Source organism: Notothenia rossii (assembly GCF_949606895.1).
Source record: "Notothenia rossii genome assembly, chromosome: 7".
NCBI classification, from domain to species: Eukaryota; Metazoa; Chordata; class Actinopteri; order Perciformes; family Nototheniidae; genus Notothenia; species Notothenia rossii.
The window spans coordinates 79,294,192-79,309,191 of NC_136905.1; the positions used below are offsets into that span (position 1 = coordinate 79,294,192).

The following is a 15,000-nucleotide window of genomic DNA, read 5'->3' on the forward strand; positions in this document are numbered from 1 at the left end:
GCTTTAGTGATGACGATGCCAGTCTGTTGGCCAGTCCACCGTTATGTCCTACAGACTCAAATATATCGTAAACTACTACAACGGTTTCAGGATGGCATGACATTTCTTACAGACATTCATAGTCTCTAGAGGATTGAGTCGTACTCACATCCTCTGACTTTTCCTGCAGCGCCACCAGTAGTTTGACATTTGTGGTTTGAAGTGAAATGTCACTGGTTATTGAATTGATTGCCATGGAATTCGGTACAGATATTCATGCAGCCCTTAAGATGAATTGCAAACACTTTAGTGATCCCTTAACTTTTCATTTACTGACATGAAAAGGTCAAAATGTTGATTCGTCAGATATTTCGGTTTATGAGCAAATAACTGCAAAACTAACATTAACTTTATAATCAGCCTCACCTGTATATTGGGTCTATAGCTGCTTAAAATCTGTGTGTTGTGAGCATGTTGGCGTGATAACATTAGCATTTAGCTCAAATAAGTGTGGAGCTAGTGTGGTCCAAACCCTAAAGGTTAGGTCTTAATTTAGGGGAGAAAGTAAAACTGGTTCATGTCAGAAATATCTAATGAATCAGTGTGCTTGAAAAGCGAGCTCCCATAAAGCAGCGGTGGTCTTAAGAGGTGAGGCCAACCCTATAAAAGCGTCAGGCTCCTTGCTGGGCTAAAACAATGTAACATGTAGCTTGGTATAGGAGATTTATCACCCTGTGTAGCCTGCGAGTTGAAGAGAAAGGGAGCTAGCATATATCCTTAACTCCAGACTGTATCCATGGAGGGAAATAGTTTCTCCTAACAGCTAAATGCCTGCACATTCTGGGTGTGGATGTTATTCTTAATTTCAAGCCACGTTGTCAGGTTGTGGGTCATGTTTTTGTCTTTACATTGCCTTGGACCCCTAGGTAGAAACAAGGAAATGCAGCTACTGACTCAGTGAAGCCCGCCTCAGAGAAATGTCAGACTGAGCTCCCAGCTGTGCCGGCAGACGGCTGACTGGCACATTAAGGCTGGTTATCTTTTGGGATCCGAAAAAGCTCGGTGTCTGGGTCTGGCTGGCCGACAAATGACAGGATCTCTAATGTGGTTTAATAAGCCCTTGTGGGACTAAGTGTAATTTATAGTTGGTCCCAGGATGAAACTTTTAACAAGCGTTACACCATAGGAATATGACACCATCACTTTTAGATTTTTTTAGAACAGATTTTCCTCAACCGTGGGTCCTTATCTGAAATAAGCCTTTAGACGCTGAGATCTAATGTCAATATAGTCAATCCCTGTATATCCAGGAGGGCGATATTTTGGATATGACAATCTTTCCATGTTAAAAAGGGATCCATATCTGAAATGTAAGAACAATTACAGCCTATATTGATCGGAGTGACAGTAAAAAAGATCCCTGCCACCGTTTAAAAGCCTAATCCGTTATTCAAGAAACTCAAAGATGGAGGAAAATCAGGATAAAAGCTCCAAATCCTCCATGTGGAAAATGTTCAAGAGGAACTGGATTAGATGACAGTCGGTAGAATGACAGTGACAGAGCGACAAAGATAAAAGTGAATACGGACAAAAGGCTTTTGTGCTGTTCTGCAGTGGTAAACCGGTCCTGAAAAGAGGGTCAGCAGCTTCCCCTGGACAGCCACTCTCACCGCCCGCACACACACACACACACACACACACACACACACACACACACACACACACACACACACACACACACACACACACACACACACACACACACACACACACACACACACACACACACACACACACACACACACACACACACACACACACACACACACACACACACGGCAGAACAAATAGAATCATGCCTAAAATCAGCTCATTCCACATTTTCTGTTTCCTCCTGCAGTCACACAAAAATACTCACTTGTTGTGCTTTCTGGGCCACCAAAGGGAGAGAGTAAAAGAGAGAGAGAGCGAGAGGAAGACAGAGAGATGCTGCCTTGCTGAGTGTGAGTCATGGACAGGCTGACTGTCCTCAGGCATCAGTACACCATCTGCACCCCCGCTGCCTGTACGGCCTCATCACACAGCTCAATGCTCCAAAGCCCCGGACACACACACATGCAAACACGCCGAAACAAACAAGAATACAGAAATAAAAACACACAAATCTGACACATATCTGAATGGACACATAATCTGAATACTACTGGACCACATACTACTTTTATACACATACATACAAACCCTACCTCCTATCTGATAATCATCCACCCGGGCCTAAAGCATGTGAATCATGCTATAGTTTATATCAGGAACAACCAACTGGCAGAAGTTATTTTAAATTTAACAAAAAACACAGTTAGTGCACATGCTCAAACACAAATCCATCTTATTAATAATACCTCACTATAATACATATTATCATTATGAAAATGAATACTCCCAATAAATTAGTACAAAAACACAAAAAAAATCGAAAATGTTCACGCATTCAGACACACACACACACACACACACACACACACACACACACACACACACACACACACACACACACACACACACACACACACACACACACACACACACACACACACACACACACACACACACACACACACACACACACACACACACACACACACACACACACACACACACACACACACACACACACACACACACACACACACAATCCCTGCAGGTCATTTGGGATTGACCAGTATTTCAGCAGTATTCATTATGGAAACCTGACACTCGCCCACACAAAAGGAGCAAATGTTGCAAATGTGCTGTATCTGTCTGGCTGTGTGTGTGTGTGTGTGTGTGTGTGTGTGTGTGTGTGTGTGTGTGTGTGTGTGTGTGTGTCAATGTTTGAGTGTACAGTGTGAATGAGCATGAAAGTACTCATAACCCAAGGATCAATTAAACATATCCTTTTCATTAGAGCTGCAGTAAAAGCTGCTCCGGCATTGACCCTCAAGTAACACAAGACGAAACCTCAGTTAAGAAGTCTTCGTTTTATTATTCAAATGGGTTATTAATGTTACACATCACCACAGATAGAAAACATTAGCCCATAAAAAAGGACTGCAGAATAATTAATAAGATTAATAATATTAGGTAATATCAAGTATTTTCACAGGCAAAATGGGGGAAAGTAGTACGATAATCACCAGCACTGTAAATACAGCATGTCTGTCCGTCAAAGGCAACAGCATAGACTTGAAGCATAGTTTTAAAAAACACGCTCGTACACACACATGCAGCACAAACCAACGAGCAACATTATCTACCAGCCCCCCCTCAGAGGAGCTCCACTACAGAGTACAACTTCCATTTAACTTTCCCATCCTAGCACAACTTTACAAAATCAGTTCTTGTATCCTTCTGATGACGTGGTAAAAGTCTTCCATGTGTTTGAGTCTGTAAGCAACACTCTAAAATAAAGCACTTAATTGAAAGGAATCTCTTTTCGTATTTAGAAAAAACTGCAATGTATGAAATGATAGGTACCAAATAATGACTTACACCGTAGTATAAATACACATAAGAGGCAGGGGCGAGCAGAAAGAGCACACACTTCCTCTCGACTTGTAGATTTGAAGTTTCTTAGGGCTGCAACTACTGATTATTTTGATCATAGGTTAATCATTTCATTATTCCATGGCTAATTATTAATCGTTTGATCCAAATTGGTAAAGAATCTAGACGTAAACCTTTAATTGATAAACTCATTCAGGACATACTGTATGGAACAGCAGTTTGTTGTAGCTACTCTCTTGTTCTGGACCTTTTGACTGCATTGCATAGACCTCATCAGCCCATGTAGTTCATCTGTAGTTTGTCGGACCATTCAAACTTTAGTGGCAACTGAGGACTTTGCAATGCAAATCCAAAGCCGAAGCGAAAGTGGAGCTTACTTTGAGTTTGTTTTGAAGGTTTTGGAAGGTTCTGTCACTTTAATTAAAAAAGGGAATTTATTTGATCATAAAAAAAGACCTACCTAAAAACACTTTCTAATAAGGCATACTTAAATAAGGGTGACGATCTCTAGAGACCCTGCAAAGGATAAGTGGGCATACATAATAGATGAAGTCTGGAGCTGTAAATATTGTAAACATTATTTAGTCTTCCTGCAGAACTTTTCCTAAAAAAAATAAAACACATTTGCACCCCAACGAAAGATGTTTTTCAACGCTGAAGTTGCTCTTAAAAAGGAAACATTTCTTATTACCGATGTTTAAAGCATAAATAAAACATCATATTTGAAACCCCTTTTAAAGTATGCATGTTTAGAAAGTAGTGCCACAATCTTTGAAATGTAAACATGTGTAAACAGAGACTGCTAGCCACTACGTTGCATCCAACCGGCACCTGTGCATGTCGGTGGTGATGGCGGTCTGCACTCCTGGCTTCCCATTAGCAGTCCCGTCACCATCGTGTTTTGCCAGAGGAGCAAATGCAAAGGCCTATGGAGGGAAGAGTGTGCTCGCATGGTTTGATAAACAAACGTTAATCTCCTTAGTGCTGCTTCAGGCTCCGTGGCAGGTTTCGCACACAGCAGAGACAGACTGGCTGCCCACCTCCTTCGATTTGGGAACAATTCCCTTTCCGTTCCAACGCCTCTCATGTTTACAACAGTAATCCAGTCAGTGACGTCTGTATAGGGGGGCCCAACTGTGCGTGATCCTCCTTATGCCCACCCCTCCTCCTCCATCTCACACCCCGACCAGAAGTAACACTTCCTAAGCCGGATCTCTCTGGTGGATACTACACACAGATTTGCATGGTGTCTAACATACATTTCCCCATTTGCTTTGTGTAATCAGAGGGGGGGAAAGAGACTGGTGGGTTGTTGCTAATACTCTTGAATCTGTGGTTGAATTTACCGTGGCCTGTCTTTTCGTATTTTATAGTTTTTCTTACAACGGCAAATGATCTGTGTGTATTGGCTGGCTAACAGCTGCACTATTTTTAGGAGAGCCAGTATAGCCTGTAGTTGTTTTGTTTTCTGAGTCTTATCCCTTCTCTCAAGGGAAACTCAATTTAGCAAATCCCAAACCGTTTATTGTGATATCTCTCTCTCAGCTGCAGCCTCTTCCACTCCTTCTTTGAATGCGTCTTAAAGGAAAACAGAGGATGTAGGTGAAGCGAGGGTTTTTAATTCTTCACCCGGCTCTCTTTGACTCCCCTGCTCTCGTCTGTTCTTTTCCCAGTCAGAGCCGTTGAGCCGGCGCTGTGGGCAGTGTGTGTGAGCAGGAGAGAAAACCAAATCCCCTGCTGGGCATGTGTGAGCTGCCAGACCTCCACCCCTGCTGCCCCTTCATTTCCAGCGTTTTCACTGAAGCTTCTGTTCAGAGTCTCTAAACCCTTTTTGTCATTTCTCAAAAGTCACTATTCTCCTGCCACATCCTACTTTGTGTCACTGTCTCTTTCAGCGGAGTCCTCTGAAGTACATAAATATGACAAAGCCGTCTTCACTATAACATCCTCTCGTTCTGCATGGCCTTGTAGTAGTGCTCCTGCTCGGCATGGCTACGGGCGGAGGGCCGGCGAGGGAGGGTGGAGGTGCGGGACAGCGACTGGTTGTGGCCGTCCATCAGTAAGTCTGGATGGGGAGGAGGGGGAAGCATGCTGGAGCAGGACGGGTGAGGAGGTGGAGGCATGGAGGACGAGGAGTGAGGTGGAGGGGGCAAAGGGGAAGAGGATGGATGCGGAGGGAGGGGCATTTGAAAGGAGGATGGGTGAGGTGGTGGGGGCATTTGAGAGGAAGATGGGTGAGGCGGTGGGGGCATTTGAGAGGTAGATGAGTGAGGATGGGGGGGAATGGGAGAAGATGATGGGAGGGGTGGTGGGGGCAGCTGAGAGGACAGGTGAGGAGGCATGTGAGAGGAGGCAGGGTGAGGAAGACGAGGAAGCATCGGAGAGGAACTTGGGTGAGGAGGCGGAGGCAAAGGGGAAGAAGACGAGTGGGGAGGCGGTGGTGGTAGAGGGGACGACAGCATGTGAAGAGGGGGAGGCAGAGGGGAGGTGGAGGCTGAGGTGGGGAGGGGTGGGGGAGGCAGATCGGGTCCTCCCTCGGCGCTGGGTGAGGAGGAGGAGCAGTGCGATTCCTTTTTCACCGGCAGAGTCCGGTAGTCCCGGTACTGACTGATATTGTCCTGCCGCTGCAGCGCCAGGCGGTGTTTGTCCGCTGCCGTGTCGGCGGACATCATGTTTCCGCTGATGGTGTTCCTCCACTCCCACGGCTTGCCGTTAGCGGCCGACACGCGCACCACCGGGTGGTGAGGGGCGTGAGCGTCGATGGTGACGATGCTCCCGCTGCCGGCTATGCTCCCCGGGTTGCTCCCCGTGCAGCTGTCGCGATCAGACGGGATCCGGTAATAGGGCGTCTCAGAGCAGTTAGAGCCACCGCCGGAGGAGGAGCCGCCTTCTGACGTCTTAGTGGACGAAGTGACCCCATGGCCCAGCTGCTTGGACATGGCTATCACCTGGAGGACAGAAAAACATGTATTGAGAATGTAGAACCACTTGTCCCAAAGCGTTTTAAAAACAGCTTTGTTCCAGCAGCCGTATAATACATTATCAAGCTGAGTCAATATCACAGATGCTAAGAAAGCGATGCATATTTATTTATGAACTTTCTGGGTTGCTCATGTTTGTACTAGTGGTTTTCAAATGATTTTAGATGTGATGTATGTGTCATAATGGATCTATTTTTATTTTATCTGCAAACCAAATCTACCTACAGGTACCTGAAAGGAAAAAAGATCATCTGGAAAATTGACCTCACTTTTGCATTGTCAATTTCTGGTTCCAAAGTAAAAGATGAGCTTTCATTGCTTTCAAGAGCAGCATTTTGTATTTTTCAAAACAGCTGAACGATTATGCTCAGGGGTTTTCATTGCAGTAATTATGAAAAAGATTATAGTAACACATTCAGTATCCCTAACAGACGTTTTATTGAGATTTAACTCCAACTATAATAAGTGTTTGAATCCCAGCGTGAGTATTTTATATTGGAAACTAATCAGTGAAATTGGCTCCACACGTGTTTTGATTTGACCATCAAAATAAATCATTAGGTGTGTTGCACATGCAGCGTTTGGCAGCCATTAAATCTTCTTGTCTGGACTATATTTCTAAGAACTGGCTGCATGCCAGTAGAAATCAAAGAAGGAGAAATAACTTCTCTAAAGAATATAATTATATGATTTGCAGGCATTCATTTTCCAATTTCTTCCTCACCTGAGTGACTCTCGGCTGGCTGGGCGGCTGGTTGGGCTGGGTGTTCGGCACACGGGGGGTCGACACAGCGATCGGCCCGACCCCCGGCTCTTTCCCCCCTCCTCCATCTTGGAGTGACAGCCACTTGGCGCGGGTCTTGGCACTCTTCGGAGAGACAGGCGGCGGCCGGCTGGCCTCTTCAGGGATGTGAACGAGTGGGGGTGACACCACCATCCTGGCTCCAGTTGGTGTGGCGATACCCTTGTTGGCTTGGACTGTGGGATAAAGAGAGGAGGGCATCTCCTGGTCCTCCTCCCCCTCATCTCCCCCGTCCCTCCTGTCCATCCCTTCCTCCTCGTCTCTTGAACTCTGGCTGCGGAGCTCCACTGACCGCTGCCTCCACTCTGTCACCAGTTGCCGAGACCTCTGGGAGTCATAGGGCACGCTGAAGGTCATGTGACGCTGCGTGGTGGGCAGCTCGTCTGAGGGTGAGATGGGGCTGTTGCCGTTTGCGACGCGGGGCAAGGTGTTACTGAATGTAACCATGGTTTCCTTGCCCATTGGACCCCGGGTTGCCAGGAGATCCACATCAGCACTCGCTCGTTTGAGGGAAGCCAATGACGCCTTCTCCCTCCTCACCTTACTGCGAGCCCCAGACCCTAGCCCCGCCCCAAGCTCCTCTCTGCTCTCAGACACCCTGGGGGTCTTCCTGTACAGCGAGTCATGACTCCGCTGGGTCAGCACCCTCAGGCCGTCCTTCTGCTGAGCTGGGGTCAGTCTCTGTAGAGAGGGAGCATCTTCCTCTGATGCTTTGAAGTTTCCCACTGCGAACACAGCCTGAGACACGGATACAGGGCGGTGGGGGGATTGGGAAAGAGGAGATAGAAATACCAAGCATGTTAGATAAAGACTGAAGCGTGAAAATGTGCTTTCTTAATCTTTTGGAGGGAAATTGTTTTATATTTCTATTAGTGGGGAGCAAATGCATGAATAGACATTTCTCCTTCTTTCTGTTGTCTAGTCTGAGTTCAACGTGATTCATTTGCTTCCCCCTCTTAAGATTTATCCTCTAATGAAAGGAGGAAACGCTCTCCCTCTTAAAATGTAAAAGACGAGAAAGAAAGAGAGTGAGAGGAGGTGGGAAGCGTGGAGAATGGAGACGACAAGTTTTCTTAAAATGAAGTGTGAAATTGTTCCAGAGGATTCTTATCGGATTATTCTTTCTCTCTCCCTTCCCTCCGAAATAGAAAAAGGCTATAAATAGATCCTGTCCCAAAAAATCTGCTGAAGTGCTGAAGCCACATGGAGAGGTTGTTAAAATAATAATTTGTTAGCAAATACTGTGATAGTGTTATAATAATACAACGTGACAATTCAGCCAATGCAAAAATAACAAAAGCATTTAATTAGAAACCAAACAATCTATTTATGTGTATTTGGTCATTACCACCTCGCTGCATGCTGTTAACTTCTCCGTGGGGACAATTGACACCCCTAAATACTTCAAAACAAAAGCTGGCACTCATTTCACAAACTAAACCCTGAAATAGGAAAGATATTTCAAAACAGTCTCACTTGTAAAATGTCTCCGAACAAGTTAAAGTAGCATAAAAGGTAGCTATTGTTAGAAATTAAAATCAATGTTTTAATGGGGAAATGTAGTTTAAACATGCCGTCAGTTTTAATGCTCTTTTATACTGAAAAACCAGAAATTCTTGTGCACAAGCAGTTAAGCTTTTATTCTGAAAATCCTTCATCTACGGTTAGCATTTAGCATGTGGCTAATATACGATTTCCTAAAGAGGTGAATTTAGTAGCGAAATGACGTGGAGTGGTGAAACCGAAGCCTACTGATTTAACGCTACAACTATAGATGTCGAGATACTACCATGCTGAATATTAAATGAAGGTACAGTTTATTTGAATACATTATTGTTTACAGACGAGAGTAGCATGTGACAACATCCGGAATGACCGGAAACCAAACGAGCCGAGAAGTATTTTTTAGAGTATTGATTACAGCGTTTAGAATGTGTTGCATGAAAAGTGATGAAAGAGAATATGAGGAGAAAAGGCGTGTTAAGCATATATTGAATGTGAAAAGAACCAATCCTCTGTTTAAATGCAACAACGGACATCGGAGACGAGGCGAGCCGGCTGGCGGGGAGGAGCCAGCAGAGGATATATAACAGCACCGGAGGAGAGATCCTTGCTCTTCTCTTCCCTAACGAGGAGCGGATCACAGCTGTTTGTCTGACTGAACAATATCATGCTTGTGACCAACCCGCGCCTTTTTTAATTAAAGTACCCAATTGAACTTTCACAGAGACTCCATTTAGTCTCCTTTTAAAGCTTCTCTCCTGGACGGGAGAATAACGAACACAGTTTACACTATCTTGAAATCAGCTAAATAAATTAAGCCCTTTAAGTATTTTCCCACAGGTTTTAGTTTGATACATATTTTCACTTACCAGGTAGACTCCTACACCGGCTCCTATGAGGTATCCCACGTAGACGTCTATGGGGTGACTGCGGTGCTGAGTGATCTGTGTCAGCCCGGCGAGGCCCGCCGCCATGCAGAAAGCAAACACCAGCAACGGCTTCAGCAGCTTGGTCGTGGTGTTGATGCTGGCATTTAAATACATCTGCAGAGAAAAAAGGCACGCATTAATATGCCAGCCAGATTCATGGAGACTGAGCTGGAGATGTCATTAAAAGGCATAACAACACACTGCAGTAAAACTTGACCTCAGCGATAGACTGATTTACAGTTTACAGGATTAAAATACATTTTTATTTGATACTTGATTATTAAAAGAACAATTAGAAATGTTGGGAAATACACTTGCTCAAAGTTAATTGGGATGATTAATACCACTTTTATGTTTGTGTTTTAGAGGCTACAGCTAACAGCCGGTTAGCTTAGCTTAACATTAGCATATCGTGTGGAAGCAGGGGAAACAGCCGAAACAGCTTTCACTCTTTTAACCAAGCTAAGCTAACTGGGTCCTTCCTTTCTGAGCAATAAATAAAATAAATGTCACTTAATGTTATTCATATAACTGGGTAACATAATTTCACTTCTTTCAAATGCAACTGCACTTGTTTAAAAATGCTCTTGAAGTGACACTAAGAAAAAAAAAACAGCCTTTCTCTTATTGTTTGTGGTCCTTGAAAATTATTTTAATAATGTATGGATTGTTAGAGGCATTTTAAACCAGCTAGGGTAAACTAGGTCATTACGATGAATATTCGTTGACAGCACAGTAGAGTGGGGAAGTATAACAGGAGGGAAACGGGAAGGGAGACAGGATATATTCATAGATATACATTAAAATTCTCTGCATGCACACCATATTTCTATTACTTAAAGTAGCTGACAGCTGAGTGACAGAGAAGCAGGCTTGGCAAAAATATCCATTTTAACAAGCTTGTCCATCTAGTAGTGAGTTTTAAAATCCAACTTTTCCAGACGCAAGAATCTGCCAGAAGTTTGACATTTCAGTGACTTCCAATGCAATCAAATGTGTCCACTTTATCAAGCCATCTGTTTTTACTGTCAGGTTCCAGCAAATACAAAAATAAACAACCAAATCTGTGAAGAGAAGGTAGGCTATGGAAACTACTGGAAACATTTCACTCGATTGTGAAGTTTTTTATACTTAATACAATAAATACATGTTCTAATGTAATGGGAAGTGTAGAATAACACCAAAGAAAAATCATCCAAGTTAACAGACTATTAACAGCGTCTACTCAGAGACAACATGATGCAACAGTAGCAACCAAAACAGCTGCTTTCCATCTCTTCCTCTCCTACCTATTCCCTCTCATCAGAAATCGGTCTGGTAGGCTTTAATGAGCACACTCTGGGCTCAGTGAGGCAGCAGAGATATGGCCAGTAGCTTGAATAGCCTTTGTTAGAGGCGTGTGTGTGTGTGTGTGTGTGTGTGTTTGTGTGTGTGTGGGTGTGTGTGTGTGTGTGTGTGTGTGTGTGTGTGTGTGTGTGTGTGTGTGTGTGTGTGTGTGTGTGTGTGTGTGTGTGTTTGTGTGTGTGTGTGTGTGTGTGTGTGTGGGGGGGGGGGGGGGTGGAAATGACAGTGCTACTTTGCTGTACAGTTCACATACTGCTGCTGTCAGCACCGGAATACAGAATGGCACAACGCCACTACCAATATGAGCTAGGATGTAGAAGCCAACAGAAATCTGACCTTCAAAGTCAGTTCATATTCTTTTTTTAATGTATGATTTGGATGGTTTTTACCCTGAGGGTACTGTAGTCTGAAATCCGGAAATCTCTCAGTGAGTAAACAACATAATACAATTGTGATTTATGCATGAAGTGACAGTGATGTTTTTCCAGCTAGAATCCTCTGTGATGCAGGAACTCATCTTATTTTGCCAGCAGCAACATTCATTAAAAATAAGTAGTTATCGTGAAAACAGATCATTTAACGGATAAACTGTTGATTGCAAAAGTCATGGAGATTTTCGAATAAAAACAACATTTAACAAATATATGTAAATACTTCTGTATCACCGAGCATTTGTCTTACCAAAATCATATCAACACCAAATTAAGGCAACAATCCAGCTCCTAAATGGAACAATAAATATTTTCAGAGTGAGAGTTGCTGAGTGTTTTAGATATCAGCGATAGAGATAATTGCTTTCTCTTGGATTTAATGGAACGAGATGGCAATCTGAGTGCAGTCAAAAATTAATACAAAACTCTAAAGTAATGACTATTTGCAGAAATCATGAAGCGGTTACTCAAGATAATCAACAGACCCTGTTGTGAGCAGTTATATTGACTATCTGTATATCTACCTTACTACACTTGCAAACCATATCACTGTGCAGAAGGAAGCTTCGACCAATCAAAGGGGAGAGACTTCTCTATTCCAGATATCTCCAACACACTTTAACTCACACCAAAACAATCTAGATGATAATAAGCACGACAGGTAAGAGGACAAATATAAATGTCTCGGTTTAAGGTGAACTGTCCCTTTAACTACTTCAAGGTTAGAGTGAATTAATGTTCATAAGAGAGACACCTCTAATTAACCACACATACACAGTCACAAACACATGCAAGCACAAAGTTAATGATGCAATTACACCAAACTCAAGGTACACAAACACAGAGGTGCTTACGGAGATATAGACAGCAGCGAAGCCAGAGAGCGTTGCATGCTGGGATGGAAATGTTTTCCTGAGGGAAAAAAGGGGCAGAGTTAGGCGTGAAAGAGTGAAGGCCGAAAGACAAAGAGAGATTTATGCCTCATATAAAAAAGCTGAGTGGATTTTGTGTGTTTATTGACTCATGAATAAACCTGAAAAAGCTGTTTGCGATGTTGACATTAAACCTGTGCCCCTGGATCTGAGCATTAATCAACATACACTTAAAACTATGGGCTTTAGTGGGAACATTAGGGGAGAGTAAATTAGTTGAGGTCAAAGTCGCTAATTTAGAGTTTAGAAAACTGAATCGTGAATCTGATTTAATTTGCACACCAAGGCACTGTCATGTGTTATGAGTGTGCTTATCGTCTGTTTACCTTCTCCCACTGGTTCAGGGTTAAACCTTTGTGTATGCTAATTGTTGGGATTAGGAATTTAGTTGACATTTGTTGAAGTTTTGCTTTCTTGCTGAGAGTTAGATTCTCTGTCAGAAAGTGAACAATCCATCATAATTATCCATAACTCTAACTTTAAAGTGGACCTATCATGCTATATTTGAATAACATAATGTAGGAACATACCTATATAAGGCATATTTATACTTTTTATTTTTCAAAATACCAAACAGATCATGCATTTTAGCCATTCCTCATTTCGCTCAATTTAACACTGTCTTTGCATGGGCTGATTCTGTGAGAACAGCACCATCTACAGGCCTGGCATATGTACTACAGCGTCTCCAGTGCTTTCCAACAGCAATGTCCGTGGCTGTCTCCTCCTGATTGGTGGAGTTGGCCCAATAGCCGTAGCGCCACTTCTGTGATGTCATAGAAGTGTTCAAATCTGGATCAGTCTGTATCAGATCCGTTGCAGCCCCTTTTTAAGAGATTTGGGTATGGAGGAAAATAGAGAGGGTTGTGTTTTCTGACACTTGGTGAGTTCCCTGGAACACCGGGGACACATATTCATGTATAAAAGATGTAAAAAAGTGCATTTTGCATGATAGGTCACCTTAAGGACATTTGGAAAGCATTATGTAAATATGGGTTCTCACAAGTATGTGTGTTTATACTAGGATATCATCTTTAGCAGCTATTTAACTGAAATCGTTTCTATCTGTTTGCAGTTATTATGCCCGTCTAAACCTAAAGTAGCTGCTGAAGCGTGTTTGTCTGACCTCTGTCGGTTCATTTGACTGTTCACTGCTAAAGAGTTTATTCAATACGGTTGATTAGCCGCAGCACCTGATAGTGAGATTTTACTGCTGGGAAGAATAAGCGTATTATAAAGGTGTTGTACAGTTGCAAAATTTGACCCCTACGATTTTTTTTAATCTTTTGTAATCCTTTTCAAATCTAAATTAGTTGAATGACTCTTAATCTTAGTTTGCACACTCACCCCTGCGAGATGCTGATGTGTAGAAATATACAGTTTTGTTCTTTCATGAGTGAAACTAAATGTGGTTTGTAGCATTTTCTGATAAATCATATATATGCATAAGCAGAACCTCAACAGAAGGCATTAACCTACAAGATATTTGTTATATACTTTTGTGCATCAACTTGCAAACAAAGGGAGCTAACATTTCTGTAGAAGCTTAAAAACTATAATCCCGTAATGAATGCACTGAATATCTGAGTGCCTTATATGTTTTATTTTCAGTTGTATCCAGGAAGGATTTTTTATTCAGGCATGTTGACACTTTCCACGTGTCCATGGATGCTGATTTAAGACGTCTACATGTATCTGTGTGCCTTACCTAGCTGACATGATGGCATACTGATCCTTCCCCAAGCAAATGTCCCGTGTGATGTAGGCATTATTGTCACATGACACTCCTGGAGCCGTGTAATTGGGCTGGCAGACGGTGAGGAAGAAAGGGGAGTGGTAACCGGTCGCTAACTGGATGACATCTGTCACCAGGGCTGTTGCCAGGAGACCGAACACATGAACACCTGAGGGAGACGGAGATAGAGATGGTCGCCTTGGTAGATGAACAAAAAAAGCCCTTTGAGAATTCTTCACTATGAGCGGTTCACTTATGAACACCTGCTGGAAAAACGACTCGAAAATTGCTCCAACCACCTGAAGTGACACCACAAGCCTTCAGTTTGTATCGTCGAGAAGCTTTTCCGCAGACAGGGAAATTAAGCAAGGTGAATTAATTACTCTTTTCACTTCAAAGCTCAAAGTCTGCCTAAAGGTATACTTCCCGTGGAGCATTCTATCATGCCCATTTCCTTTCAAGTCACCCTTCATTTAATGCATGTAATTAGCTTTTTTCCTTATTCTAAAAAGTGGAATCAAGTTGGGGGCTCAGCCCGTTAAATGGAAGAGTTTATCAGAGCCAAAACTGATATCCACCTTAAAAACAACAGCATTTATTCTCTAACTACCCTCATCAGGTTGTTCATTACAGTGTCTTGTTAGCCTAAAGGAGCAGACGTAAACTACACATGGAGACAAGTTCCCTCTTATCTTACTTTGAAGTATTAGGCCTCTGTATCATTCGACAAATGCTTCACTTCAGTGCCTGTCTTGAATTATGTGATTTAGATAGCATGTGCAGAATATGCTTTGTGGCCAACCATGTCTAGCAACCACCAT

The 15,000-nt window shown here is 43.0% G+C and overlaps 1 protein-coding gene across 1 annotated transcript in view; it reads right to left on the reverse strand.

Annotated features, from left to right (window-relative positions):
- Positions 1-2,977: 2,977 nt before the first annotated feature.
- The window catches only part of plppr3a (phospholipid phosphatase related 3a), a 21,676-nt gene continuing 9,653 nt past the window's right edge, over positions 2,978-15,000 (reverse strand). The window contains exons 5-9 of the mRNA XM_079691433.1: positions 14,153-14,348; positions 12,367-12,424; positions 9,678-9,851; positions 7,228-8,043; positions 2,978-6,470 (exon numbers count right to left, since the gene is read on the reverse strand). Of these exons, the coding sequence (XP_079547559.1) occupies positions 5,460-6,470; positions 7,228-8,043; positions 9,678-9,851; positions 12,367-12,424; positions 14,153-14,348 (2,255 nt within the window). The 3' untranslated portion in view covers positions 2,978-5,459. The remainder of the gene's footprint in view (positions 6,471-7,227; positions 8,044-9,677; positions 9,852-12,366; positions 12,425-14,152; positions 14,349-15,000) is intronic.